The sequence below is a fragment of the Cygnus atratus genome, chromosome 3 (genome assembly GCF_013377495.2).
Source record: "Cygnus atratus isolate AKBS03 ecotype Queensland, Australia chromosome 3, CAtr_DNAZoo_HiC_assembly, whole genome shotgun sequence".
NCBI lineage: Eukaryota > Metazoa > Chordata > Aves > Anseriformes > Anatidae > Cygnus > Cygnus atratus.
In genome coordinates, this window is record NC_066364.1 from 52275588 (window position 1) to 52288961 (window position 13374).

Genomic DNA, 13374 nt, shown 5'->3' on the forward strand with positions numbered 1-13374 from the left:
GGAGTGTTGGAAGGTCCTTCCTGCTGAAGGGAGATAGTTTGACACCAGTAAATATTTTTCGCTGGCAGGTGTTCTGGATATGATGTGACCTGCCCCCTCTGGAGAGCTTTAAGGACCAGGGAGACAAATAGTTCTGGGAATCATATAACAATACCTGTCTATAATCCTGCCTTGTTTTCATGGGAAGGGAGAAGAGGGACAAGATGATTTCTTTCAACCTTTTATGTCTTTTGGCACTACTTTCCGTTACTGTGAAAATGATGCAGTATGAGACAACAACCAGAATTTCAAGAACACCAGCAGGAATGATGTAGCAGAGGATAAGACACAAAACAAACTAACCCAAACTTCACGACTGTACATCCTCAAAACTAACCCAAACTTCACAACTGTACATCCTCACTGCCATGCAAACCTACACACTAGTGCCAATGGGAGGGGCAGGACAATCGTGACAAGAGTCATAGGCTCCACTGGGCAGCAGTCCCTGTGACTTCGTACCCAGACACAGCACCCACATCCAACCTCGTGTACAGTAGACAACGTGGAGAAAACTATTTTCTTTAAAGCAGAGGGATTTGGTTGTAATATTGCTGCATGAGTGAACAGCTCAAACACTCAGAATTTCCCTTTGCCTGCTGGGATTAATCTTCCCCTCCTATTAATTATTTTCATCGTCAAAGATTTTGTATGGAAACTTTTAAAAACAATTTGAGTTTATTAAAGGACACTGTCAGATAACGATAATTTACGTGTAATTTACTGTCGGTCACTTATAAAAAACCTGTCATATTTCTATTAATTACAGAACGGATACTTTTCCTCACATATTGGCAGTGGATGATGTACCTTTCTCATGCAGGCTTTAAACATTACATGTTTACCTAGGAGCACTGGCCTACCCATTTTTCTTTCTTTACTGCTGCAAACATATGCTTAATTTCATACAAAGGAGGTAACACCACACAACAATCATTGACTGGCTTTGAAAGAACAAGTAGAGGAGTGTTTGTATGAGCCAGAAAAAGTTATTAAATCCAAGGAGAACTTCTATTTACCAAAATGGCTCTTAAATCATCATCAATTTTAGGTAAAGGTAGTTAAAGCAGTTCCTGGCCCTCAGAAGCAGCAGGAAGGGACTATAAATGGTTGCTGCCCCAGGGTGTAAACTAGCTGGTCCCTGGACCAGACCCCTCACACAGTTAATCCCTGTGTGGTGATGGCTAGAATTTGTTAGTGTCACCAAAGATGTTCTGAAATAATAGTGAAAGAGAATCCTGCTCTTGCACAACAAATACTAGATTTAGCTCTGCATTACCAGGAAGATATAGAATTGTGCTCACAAGAGATTCATCACAATAGTTAGTAGCTGGGAGGCTTTATTATACTGTAGAAATACCGACCCTCATGGGCCAGGCTCTGAAGTAGTCAGGTCAGCCAAAAATTGCAGAGAAGTCAAAGGGCCAAATGTGATTTTGCTGCAACCTCCAAACAAAGTCATTGAAAACAAAAGACAAAAGACGAACTGTCTCAATGAGTTATGCCAAGAACTCATACACGGGCAGAATCATATGTGGACATAGCCATAAGGACAATGTCAATATAGCATCACATATGAAGTAAGAAGGAGATGTGATAACTGTGAAGAAATGTTTGAATAGAGCAACCAGTAAAGAAGGAAGTATATTTTACATACATATGGGCAGAGGAGTAAATGGAAACTGCAGAAAGTTTGGGCTAAATATCATTTTTGACTCTGGGACTATCCCACAGGTCTTTGTCATCTCAGAAGCCTGTCACTCATCCTTGTGATGCCTTCTGAGGCCTTTGGCAGGTATGGGTACACCTGGGGTTTTGTTGAATATGGATGCAACAGGCCATAACTGGTTTGATGATGTATCTGTGCAGGAGTGGAAATGATAACATTCAATCACTTTGTACCGCTGGTGGGACCGTGAGTCGAGGTGCAATGGAAGGGCACAGATGGGAGAACAGCTCCTTGCAAGCCTCGTGCCTGTGACAGCCCAGCACTACCTGAGGGCTGAAAAAGGTCATCTGGCAGCACAACTTGGAGCTGCTCACCACCACAAGCCATGTTGGAATCTCCCAGACGTTATACAGAAAAGAGCACGGGGCCTGGGATTTTACTCTGTTGAGGACATATTAAAGCAGGGGATGTTGCAGTGATGATGTTACTTTGGCATCCAACCAACAACTGCTGTGTAGAAGAAGCCGTTCCATCTTTTCTGTTATGGTCCCTGGCCACCTCTCCAGGCTGGCATACTGAAAAACACCGGCACTTCAGCAACGCCTGTCACATCGATGCGATTTAGTTGCACACAACCAAGACGTGCTGTTCCAGCACCAACAGTTAAACTAGGCAATAAAGAATCACAACGACTTAAGGAGCAGGTGCCGGGGGGGTGCCTCCTCCTCGGCCCCGCGGCCGCCCCTCGCCCTCACAGGCTGCGGACGAGCAGAGCCCCCCGGGGCCGCCCTGGGAGGAGATGGCGGCGGGGCGTCGCTCCCTCACGCCGCCGGCAGTTAATCATTAAGCCCCCCGCGAGCCTCCCCGCACCTCGGCCGAGCCCCGTCCCCTCGGCATCGACCTCCCCCGGCTGCCGTGAGGAGGCAGGGCCCCGCCGGGGGCACGCCTGCCCCTCCTCGCCTCCCCTCAGGCTGCCGGCGGCCCCGCGTCCCGGAGAGCCCCTGAGGAGCCCATGGGGCGCGGCAGGTGCCGGTGAGGAGCATGGCCGAGGGAGCCGAGGCTGACGGCGCCTTCCTGCGCCTCCCGGCCGAGCAGGACGAGCGCTACGCCGAGCTGCTGGCCGCCGGCTTGCTGCCCTGCGCCCGGGACGGGACGGGCGCCGAGAGGGGACTCCCGGAGCCATCCGCCATCAAGTCAGGTAAGGGGCCCGTGAGGCGGGACGGGCGCCGTTGAACGGGCGCCGCGGGGAGGAGCGGCCCTAACGGAGCCCCCCCGGGCGTCTCCGCTCTTCCCTCCCCGGCTCGCAGAGCTCCGTGCAGGCAGCGACAGCCTCTCGGAGGACGACGAGGATGCGGACGGCCGCGACGGCAAGCTGAAGGGCGCGGGAGGCAGCCCGGCGGCGAAGAGGAGCGTGGCGCAGATGATGAAGGACAAGAAGAAGCAGACGCAGCTCACCCTGCAGTGGTAGGGCCGGCCGGGCGCGGGGCTGCCTCTGACGGGGGGCTGAGGGCTTTCTTGTCTCACTGCCATCAGCCCCGGTACAAAGGAGGCCCTCCCTCCCCCTAAATTTCCGATTTTTCTTTAATTAGCAGAAGTTTATCCGTTAACAGAGATCTCTGTCACACCCGCACTGGCTGGGAAAAATCGGGAAAGACCGAATTTACGCAAGAGAAAAATCCCAAGTATCGGCTTACTGTGCCTGAACCGACGGTGCAAGCATCCAGCATAGACCTGGAAGGAGCTTACATAGCTTCTCGTCCCGGGTGTGCGGGAACACGGTAGTAATCAACACGTGGACAGTCGATTATACGTTATTTTGTTCCCGTAAAATCGGGTTATTCCTTCTTCCTAGAAATGAGAAACCCGAAAATCTTGGAAAACGTAGGAATGAAAAGTTACCTCAGACTTTCCATCTGCAAATGGATGCTTTAATTATCCTGTATGGCCATGGCTGTTCGATTTCCATTGTCTCAATATATATATTTTTTTACATTATATTCCACCATCCACAGACACCCTCCCTTTACCTTATTTTATCTGGGCAAAAATTAAACAAATAAGAGGTCAAATTCTGCAGACTTTAATTCATACAGGTCTTTACTAAAATACTCCTGAAGTTAGGGAGCTAATATTGAATTAAATGGGAACTTGGTTACCAAATCCAGACTGTAAATTTAGAGCTTTCCTTCAATCTGGGAAAAAAAAAAAAAAAAAAAAAAGGAATAGTCCAGATATCCCGGTTTCTTAATTTAGTTTACATCTGACTTCTTAGAGCAGACAGTAAATTGTAAGGATTTGAGTCTCTTGAGTCAGTGCAAAATTATTTAGCATGCAGTGTTTACTATATAGTATGTTCATATAGATTGTTGTAATTTGAAAAGAAACAAATTCATTACAAATCATTCTGGGAGTAGCAGATAATGGAGACTGATAAAGAAAAGAAACTGACAAGAGTGGAATACCTAGCTGTTACCAAGAGTTCAGTTAAAGGGAAGACAGACAATTTTTACTTGTTTTTAATATTAGACTTTAATGACCTTTGCCTAAGCACTTGCCTTTTGTAAACTGATGCATAAAAGTGCATACCCTCCAGAAAATATCAAATCTTTGATTTTTAGTATGGTTTGGTCAAGAAATAGCTTCAGGTCCAGCGTGGAAATTAAAAAGCAAAAGTAGGAAGAAAAGAGACATAACTCCAGGTATTAAAGATAGAGAAGGTGCAAGTTCAAGCCCCTGCTCTGTTCAGAAGACAGCCTTAAACCCAAATCTTTCACAGTATAGTTAGTACTCCTATTTTCTGAGCAAGGCTGCCTCTGAGGTGGTAGTCATTTAAATCAAAATTATTTAAAGCAGAAGTGTGCAGACTTTGAAAAAGGCTCATTAAGAATAAGGGACCTGGCCCCATGCTTTCCATATTCTGCAACTACCCTAAGCATGAAGTGTAGAGTCAGTCTCTTGTACCTGTCTTGTTCACTAGAAACTCATCAGTGTTCTGTCATGGATATCTTCAGTAAAATGAAAAGAAAAAAAAAAGAAAAAAAAAAGAGGGCAGTGCCATAAACACAGATGGAAAATAAATTGGAGAGACATGATATGTTGCTTTTTACTCTTGCAGTTTCTTTCTCTATACAGGCTGGAAGAAAACTACATTGTCTGTGAAGGAGTTTGTTTACCGAGATGCATCCTTTATGCACATTATTTAGACTTCTGCAGAAAAGAGAAGCTAGAACCTGCTTGTGCTGCAACTTTTGGGAAGGTAAAAAGTAAAAGTCTTCATCATTCATTAGACTAATTCTCATAGTTTCTAAAACTAACAGTTTGGTACACCTATGTCAAAATGCCTGTTAAATTATTTTTTTTCCTACTGCTAATGCACATGGAGTCAAACTAATTACTACTATAACGTATGGAAGGATTTCATGACAACAGCTTTAGGGTAATGAAACTGAAGTTCCCTTTGATTTTTTTATTTTTTTTTTTTTTGTAAGAAATAACAATATGGCATTTTCTGCAAGAGCTTTTTTTTTTTTTTTTTCCCCTCTTTTTAATGGTGACATTAATAGGGTTCTTTCCACAAAAACAGATCTGATATGGAAGACACTTTTAATTATACTAAAGGCAGTGTAAAGTGAGAAGTGACACAATAAGCAATACAAGAAGGGGAATAAAAATTAATAACACAAAGAGCTCCTGAATGAAAAATTGTTGATTCCTCCTCTTTTCTACCCTTCCCTACAATTAATCCTGAAATCATTTAATGAAAGGGAGATGTGAACTCTCCAAATTAAACCCTGAGTAGTTAGTGAAACAGGAAACCAAAAATGCTTCAAGGATCATCTTTTTTTTTAAACACTACTGATCTGTTCATTGTTCATAGATAGCAAAATGCATTAATTTAATTAAATAATAATAATGGATGTAAAATCCAGTTCATAAAATGAACTTACTAATTTTTTCCTCTTGAATTGGATATACTGAGAAAGTATATGTCTAGTTTTCATTACATAGTTTCAGGATAAATGAGGAAGACAGTAGCTTTCCATTTAAACATTGTTTTGACCATGATCTAGCTTTTAGATCCAACTGTTAGTTCTACCTCTATTACTGAATTAGTTTTTTACTTAATAAACCATCTCCCTTAAGCATCATTTACAGGAAGAATAGAATGTTTTTAGGGCAGGAAGAGTAGAATATTTTTAGGAAACTAATCTCAATCTCAGGATTCCAGTGGCAGAATGTTTTGCTTGATTTGGATTAAATCACAAAACATGATTTTTTTTTTATATGCAGCATAGAGCATAACAGAAATTTCATAGAGTTTCAGAGCAGATAAGTATGTTTAAACCTGTGCAGCCTTTTGATAGTGAAGGAGATAGAAATGCCCACAAGGTAAATATTTGCTTGCCTTAACCTTCAGATCACAATTTTCAAATCAGAAATCACTTTATTTCTAGCTGTTTGACTTTCAAAATGGAGTAGCTAGCAGCCACATCTTTCCCTCGCTTCTGTTTCGATCCCTGAAGTGAAAGACACAGTTGTACTTTAGGGACCTGAATGGTGCAGGATCCCAGTGAAGAAAACTAGTCTTTGTATTGTAAAAGTGAAAATGGAAAGGAAGAACAGACAAAAAGGGTGGGAAGACAGGGGGTACACAGTGAGATGGACAAGGATGGAAGGACCCCTGCAGTGTAAAACGTGCTTAATTGTTTTTGTTGTGGCTTACGTGTCACAAATTCATGAAGTACAGTAGACTGCATATTTATTCTCCATTTTTTTCCATGAAGAGATTACTTTAAAAAAAAATATATATATACCATTGTGAGAAATTAATACTGTTATTTTCTCTTTAGACCATTCGCCAGAAATTCCCTCTCCTTACCACAAGGCGGCTTGGAACAAGAGGCCATTCAAAGTAAGGCACAATTATCTGTGTATCCACTTACAGAATACATTGTAGCAATTAAATACATTTCCATGCCTCCATAATGTGTAGTAATTGGTAGAGGAGGCATTCAGATGGCAAGCTGTTAGTGTTAACTTTCATGCACCTGATGAAACCGATACAGTGTTTGAATTTGAAAACATTACTGCAGGCATAGTTACTAAAACTAAACTGATTAAGCTTCTAAAACATCATCATTTTCAAAGAGCCTTGCACTGGTTGCAAATAACTTGTCAAAACGTTATATATGTACATATATGTATAAAAAAACATTTAACATATTTTTACAGCCATTCATCTTTCTATAAATAATGTGCTATTTAACTGTGATTTGCCTTTTGCAAATCTGACAATTTTCAATCTGTTCTCTTGATAACAATGGTGATTTATTTAAAGACACCAGAAAAAAAGTATCTTAAATTTAGAAGAAATAATACATCTGCACTTTGTTATGGATAATTTTTAAAAACTCTAATTAGTACACAGTCTGTAGTGTATTCATGTATAATGTATCCAGTTGATTTGTATATTTCAACTGTGGAATATTACAGAATCACAGAATCACAGAATCGTCTAGGCTGGAAGAGACCTCCAAGATCACCTAGTCCAACCTCTGACCTAACACTAACAAGTCCTCCACTAAACCATATCACTGAGCTCAACATCTAAACGTCTTTTAAAGACCTCCAGGGATGGTGACTCAACCACTTCCCTGGGCAGCCCATTCCAATGCCTAACAACCTTTTCAGTAAAGAAGTTTTTCCTAATATCCAACCTAAACCTCCCCTGGCACAACTGTAGCCCATTCGCCATCGTCCTTCCACCAGGCATGTGGGAGAATAGACCAATCCCCACCCTGCTACAGCCTCCTTTAAGGTACCTATAGAGAGCGATAAGGTCGCCCCTTAGGCTGTGGGAATAGATATTTATGCATCACCTATGGCAAAATATTTTGCTAGTTCAGATTCTGGCATTATCCTTTAGGCCATGACAAAGTTAGTGTAAAACTGTGGAGAACAGTTGGAACGACATCCCTTACATCCACTCTCCCACCTGTGCCCTCATACCAAGACTGCCGAGGAAGTACTGCTGAACTGTCCCCAGTCTGATATTTTTTTTTTTTATTTTTAATTGAGAATGCTCCTTCTTAAGGAAATAATAAAAAAAAAAGTGTGGTGTATTGATGTAAGGAATGTAGAGAAGTCAACGCTGTAGGGTATTGCTGATGTCAAGGTATGAATTAGGTAATTTTAGGAAACCTCTGCCCTTGTTTGGGGAGTCACAAATACAATAGTGCTCTGTGTTGCTTGAAACCAACACTGATTCTGAGCTTTTCTTAGTGTTGTTCATTAAATTGTTGTTTCAATGTTTATTAATCTCTGTTTATTAAAAAAAAAAAAATGTTTAGTGTGCCCATACCATTCTACATAAAATAAGGCTAGTTAAATAGTTTTATTCTTTTAAAGTAACTTTCAAAAAACTTAATGGCTTTCAATCCCAAATCTAATTTAGATCAGATCCTTATCTGTAAATTTCTATTGATTTCAAAATAGGTTTGTCCTAAAAATAAGACAATGCTATGAGGAGCAAATTAAGACGGATATTGTGTCCAGCTTTCTGTGTATACATAGAAGTCAAACATTTATTATTAATGCTTATATTTTGAGATATACATGCCTTTAAAAATGTGAGTAGGATTGTTCTCATGCTTAAAATTACAAATGTGTTTATGTAGATACTGAGTAAGACTCATTAAATTAGCCTTATAGAAGAAAGTACAAAGAGTTGATGGTTTCCTAAAACACAACTGGAGACCAAAAAAACTATCAAAGAACAATTTTGCTAGTCAGTAAGATAGAAAACTAGAATATTGGTACTAAAAAGAGAAAATCAGACATTTGGTTTGTTTGGGAAAAGTATTTTTGAAAGGCTTAGCCTTGAAAGACAAAGGTACTCTTGTCTTTCAATAATCGATAAGCAAAACTCAAAATGAAAGGAGACTGAAAGAAAAAAAAAAGCAAAACAAAAACAAACAAACCAAAAAAAACACACAAGATTGTGGTTTTCGTAAGTGCTTTGTAATATATTAGGAATGTCTGAAAGATGCATTGTTTACTTTTACAGTTCTGGGGGAGTTGTTTTGTGTTGTTATGCTCGCCTCTTTTCCTACCTTAGAAATATCAGAAATAGCCAGGCAAGCCCACCCTATTTTTGATGAAGAATGCACTGGAGATGCCATTAATGAATTTTAGGTTTTGTTGCATATACAAAATGGGAAATAATTTCAATTACAAATTTTAAAAGACATTATTTCTTTACTATATCTCAAATATTTATTTTAATAGATAAATTAATAAAAACAAAATTAATAAAACAAAAAAATAAAATTAAAAACAAAACAAAACAAAAAATTAAAAACAAAATTAATAAAAACAAAATCCAAAGGAAAGCCTGCATAGAGTGTTTTCCTTTCTATAATAAAGGGCAATTCTTGTTTAGCTTCTGTCACGGTCTTACAGTTTTGTAATCCATTGGGTTTTTTCAGGAAAAACAGAGTACACAATCTATCCTGTAGTTGCTGAATAGAGTTTTGAGGAGAGTTACATTTAGAAGGGTAGTTTATAGGGGAAAGAGATTTAATGGATTGTCTGCTGTGGTGAAGTTGAGCTATAGTTACAGGCGTAAGCTATTGTAGATTTAGTCAGCTTTGCAGATGGACATTTGCTGTTGTGTTTAAGTTTTTAGGAGATCTGGCATTTATAGTCCCCAGGAATATTTGACAACCTACTAGTTCATCAAAATGTCTCAGTTAAGTCTTACATTCATAACCCAATGTATTTGGAGAACTACTTTCAAGTCATAATGAATGAGAGAATACAAGGGGAAAAGACTGCCAAATGCTCATTATATTTTTGATCTGACATATTTAATACATTGATAAACAAGATCCAATCAGGATCCAAACTTCCAAAAATGTCATGTATCTGCATAATTTAAAGAGGAATGTTTCAAAACAAGTTTTTGACATGGGAATCTCACCACAAAATTAATTGTGTCAGTGTAATTCCCTTTTCTCCGAGACTATCACAGAAGTACTTCATGGGCAGCTTTTCTTCAGCAGATCCAATAGTCCTACTGACCTTGGTGGTATTATGTGCCATATTTTCATATGGATTAACTGTTCTTGAGCAATTTCCTCAAAAGGATGAGGCATCAGCAGGTTTTGTTTGAACATCTGGCATTTGTTTCTCCATTTTTTTTTCTTCTGGATTTTTCCTCAGAGACTTTTTGTCTGCAATTCTCGTTTCCACTACAGTAGATTTACATTGTTCTGGCTGTGCAGAAAAGAGCCTCGTAAAAGGCACAAGTGACAATATCTCCAGTTCAGAGACCAAATACAGCAGTAAGTAGTCACTGAGAAGTGGTAGTATAAGTAACAACCAGTATCCCTGATGTTGTGGATCATATCAGAACCATAGTCTCACTAATAAGGAACAAAGTAATTTCTGCTTTGGCCAGGTAGCAGTTAGTCATACAAGTATCATTTATGGAAGTATTTCCATTAAATTAATTGTAAGGTAAGGGGCTGTTCACCAGTTACATTAAATGACTGGTTACTCACTGCTTTTGTCAGCTTGAGCTCTAGATGTTGTAAGCAGTGTTGGGACTACTCCTGGGACTGGTAGGAGACACTTCTTACTAGCGGTTAAATTCTAATTTTTTAAGCATGGTAGTGGAGTGACATTGTTTTAGTTCTGTTGTTACTGTCATTATTTTGATATAATATTAGTAGGAGGAGTAACAGTACTAACTATTCCTGACAGCGATGTTTAGTGTGGTGGTATTGCCTAGGAGGCAATCATCATCCAGTGCTTAGATGTTGCAAAAGCATGAAAGGAAAAAGACAATTCCTTTCTAATGGAATCATTATTCTTCTAGAGCAAAGAAAAGCTGTCTCCCTAGGAATAAAGCGCCTTGCTGCATACTGTATGCATACTCAGTAACACACTGATAGAGCCTGGCTGTGGACAGAAGAAAACAAAGAAAGTCGGTTCCCTCTTCCATCCATTCCAAGGTGGCAGCCATTGTTTTTCTTCCACACTGAAACAAGTCCAAGCTCTTTCTAACATTCACATGAACTGAATTCCAGAAAGCATTGCTGATCTAAGCTGAGACACAGGTGCTGCTCTAAGGTGCAAGAACTTACATCAATGTTAGTTCTGAGCAGCATTTGTCATCTGAGGTTCTGGATAAAGGAGGACCTTAAAAATGGGTCTAATAAGTCCTTTCGATTACTTGAGCTTTTGATTATTAAGAACTATCCTCAGAGTCTCTCTCCCTCTGTGTTTACAGCCAACAACCTATTTGTACAGAGGTGTAAATACTAAAACACTCATTTAAAGAGTTGACCAAGAAAGTACAACAAACTAAACACAATTTTGTTAGCAACACTACCCATGCTGCTCACTCCAGATTGCTGAATAGCAGGGGAAGACGTCTGTATCCCTGCTGAATGGGAGAAGACCCAGACCTGGAGCAGGTTCCAAATCCACCTTTTTGCATAGGCAGTGTTGAACATGCTACGGCCACTACCAGAATTTAGTTATATTCTTCATGGTACATGAATTACCTGGAGCAGCTATTCAGGAAAATGTGCATACTGCTCAGACCATACACACAGAAGGCTGTTTGAGCTCAAGTTACAATTTAATTTCTTTGTAGACTTTGATCAATGTTGAATCTTAGCTTTTATCCATGATGTCTGAAAACTATTATCTTATTTATTAGGAGTGATTTAGTGGGTTAATAAAACTGATATGGCAGCTGGCCCCATGATAACAAGTTATTGCAAGTCCCTGAACAGCTTAAGCCTATCATTTCCTTATCAGCTATCATTTCTGTCAGTGTATGCTAAAATCAGGGCTACTAGCTACATAGGAACATATGTTATAATAAGCCACTGAAATTAAGAGAAAATCAGTTTAGTTTGTTCTTTAAAAGGTTTGTTACAAAAACAGAGAATAAGTTCCTTATGATGACTGATTTCCTTTTATGAATTGTACAATAGAAATATAAGAGTGGAATACACATGTAAATAGGCACATAAAGAGAAAGAAGGTACTTGAAGATGTAGGTTAAAGATATTGTCAGTGTGTCTGGAATGGGTCTACTGCAATCAGCAGGGAGTAAAAAATCAAAAAAGTCAAAAATCAACAGGGAGTCAAAGCTATTCAGCTAAGGACTTTGGTGTGTAAGAGAATAAAGATCTTTATACCTTATTCCTCTGTGAAGTACTCCAGACAGAACTTTAAAAGTACGGATTATAATTTATTTATTCTTTTATTGCTTCTGTGTCATGACTGGAAAGCTGTACTTTTTTAGTACTAAAAATTCAAGGCAATTAGAAAGGTAATTTATAAGCCTTTAAGACACACTGAATAGATACCGAAAAAAAAATCTATTCTGCAGTTGAAAAAAATGAAAAAATTAAAGGAGTAAATTCCGGTATCTTGGGGCATTCCAGAACAGGAACAAGTACTGTCCCTGCCATCAGAAACCTGAGAATCCAAATCATACAACAGCTCCTGTTTCTAGCCCAAATATGTTTATATTGAATTAGATGTGAATAATCTAGACATCGAATCCTAACTTTGTAAAGAATTACTGATTTTCTTTGGCCTCTGGCCCACTTCAGCTTTAACAGCAGGGAATTCCAATTTTGTGGTGAAAGTGTGAGGTTTTATTTTTAGAATTTACAAAATGACGTGTGATTGAAACTGAGAGATTTGGGGTGTTGGAATGAGATGCCAGCAACTGCTTGTTAACATAGCCAATTACAAATAAATTACTCTGCCTGTAGCATTTTTAAAGAACTGGTCACAGCTCTATTTAGTTTTTCATCCTGTGCAAATTCAAGACAAAATAAATGCTATTATTTCAAAGGATCCATACATACTAATTTTTAAGACTTCTTGTGTCACATTTAAACTAACTGAATTTCCATGAACGAGGAAAAATGTTCATGCCTTTAGCATTTTTGCCAGAACTCTGTCTAATATTAGAAGTTTTCAGATTCAGGTGTTTGGCTCAAGTCCACCTGTTTAATACCCATAAACCAAAGCTGTTGTTTGAAAACCTTCAGGACTTTAATTCACAACAGAGATGACGCACTACTGTATCTGAAAAAGAGGCCAACTGTCCAGCATTATGACATTTAATGAAAGGTCACATTTAATGAAAGGCATCCTAAACCACCTTGAAGTGTCACTTTGATTTGATCAGTCAGCTCTGACTTTACTGGGTAAAAAGAGAACTGTACTGAGCAGATGGTCCTATGTCCGAGCTTCTGAGTATGAACAGATATTTTAAAATGCTCTGTTCACCACATCACCATTCATCAGAGAAATATGCTTATGGGGAAAGAAAACTAACAGTAGAGAAATAGGCAAGAAACTCTTGGCCTTCCTAAGGGTCACCAGGTACCTCTGTGTTCCAGTGATATTACATAGACTCATCAATTTCATATGAAAAATAAAACCTGTGATGCCGTAGGTTTATGCAGCCACTTTCTGCCACAATTTCTTGGCTATAAAATCCTGAGTGCACCCAATAGACTGTCCAGAAACAGAATGACTATTTCAGATGAGATTTTCAAAGACACCTAGGCTAAGCAAACATATCCTTAATTAGGAACATCTCCTTAAAGGAACATCTTCCTTAAAGG

The 13374-nt window shown here is 39.3% G+C and overlaps 1 protein-coding gene across 1 annotated transcript in view; it reads left to right on the forward strand.

Moving 5' to 3' along the window:
- The first annotated feature begins 2749 nt into the window (after positions 1–2749).
- The window catches only part of RFX6 (regulatory factor X6), a 36573-nt gene continuing 25948 nt past the window's right edge, over positions 2750–13374 (forward strand). The window contains exons 1-4 of the mRNA XM_035538657.1: positions 2750–2906; positions 3016–3172; positions 4841–4964; positions 6559–6620. Of these exons, the coding sequence (XP_035394550.1) occupies positions 2750–2906; positions 3016–3172; positions 4841–4964; positions 6559–6620 (500 nt within the window). The remainder of the gene's footprint in view (positions 2907–3015; positions 3173–4840; positions 4965–6558; positions 6621–13374) is intronic.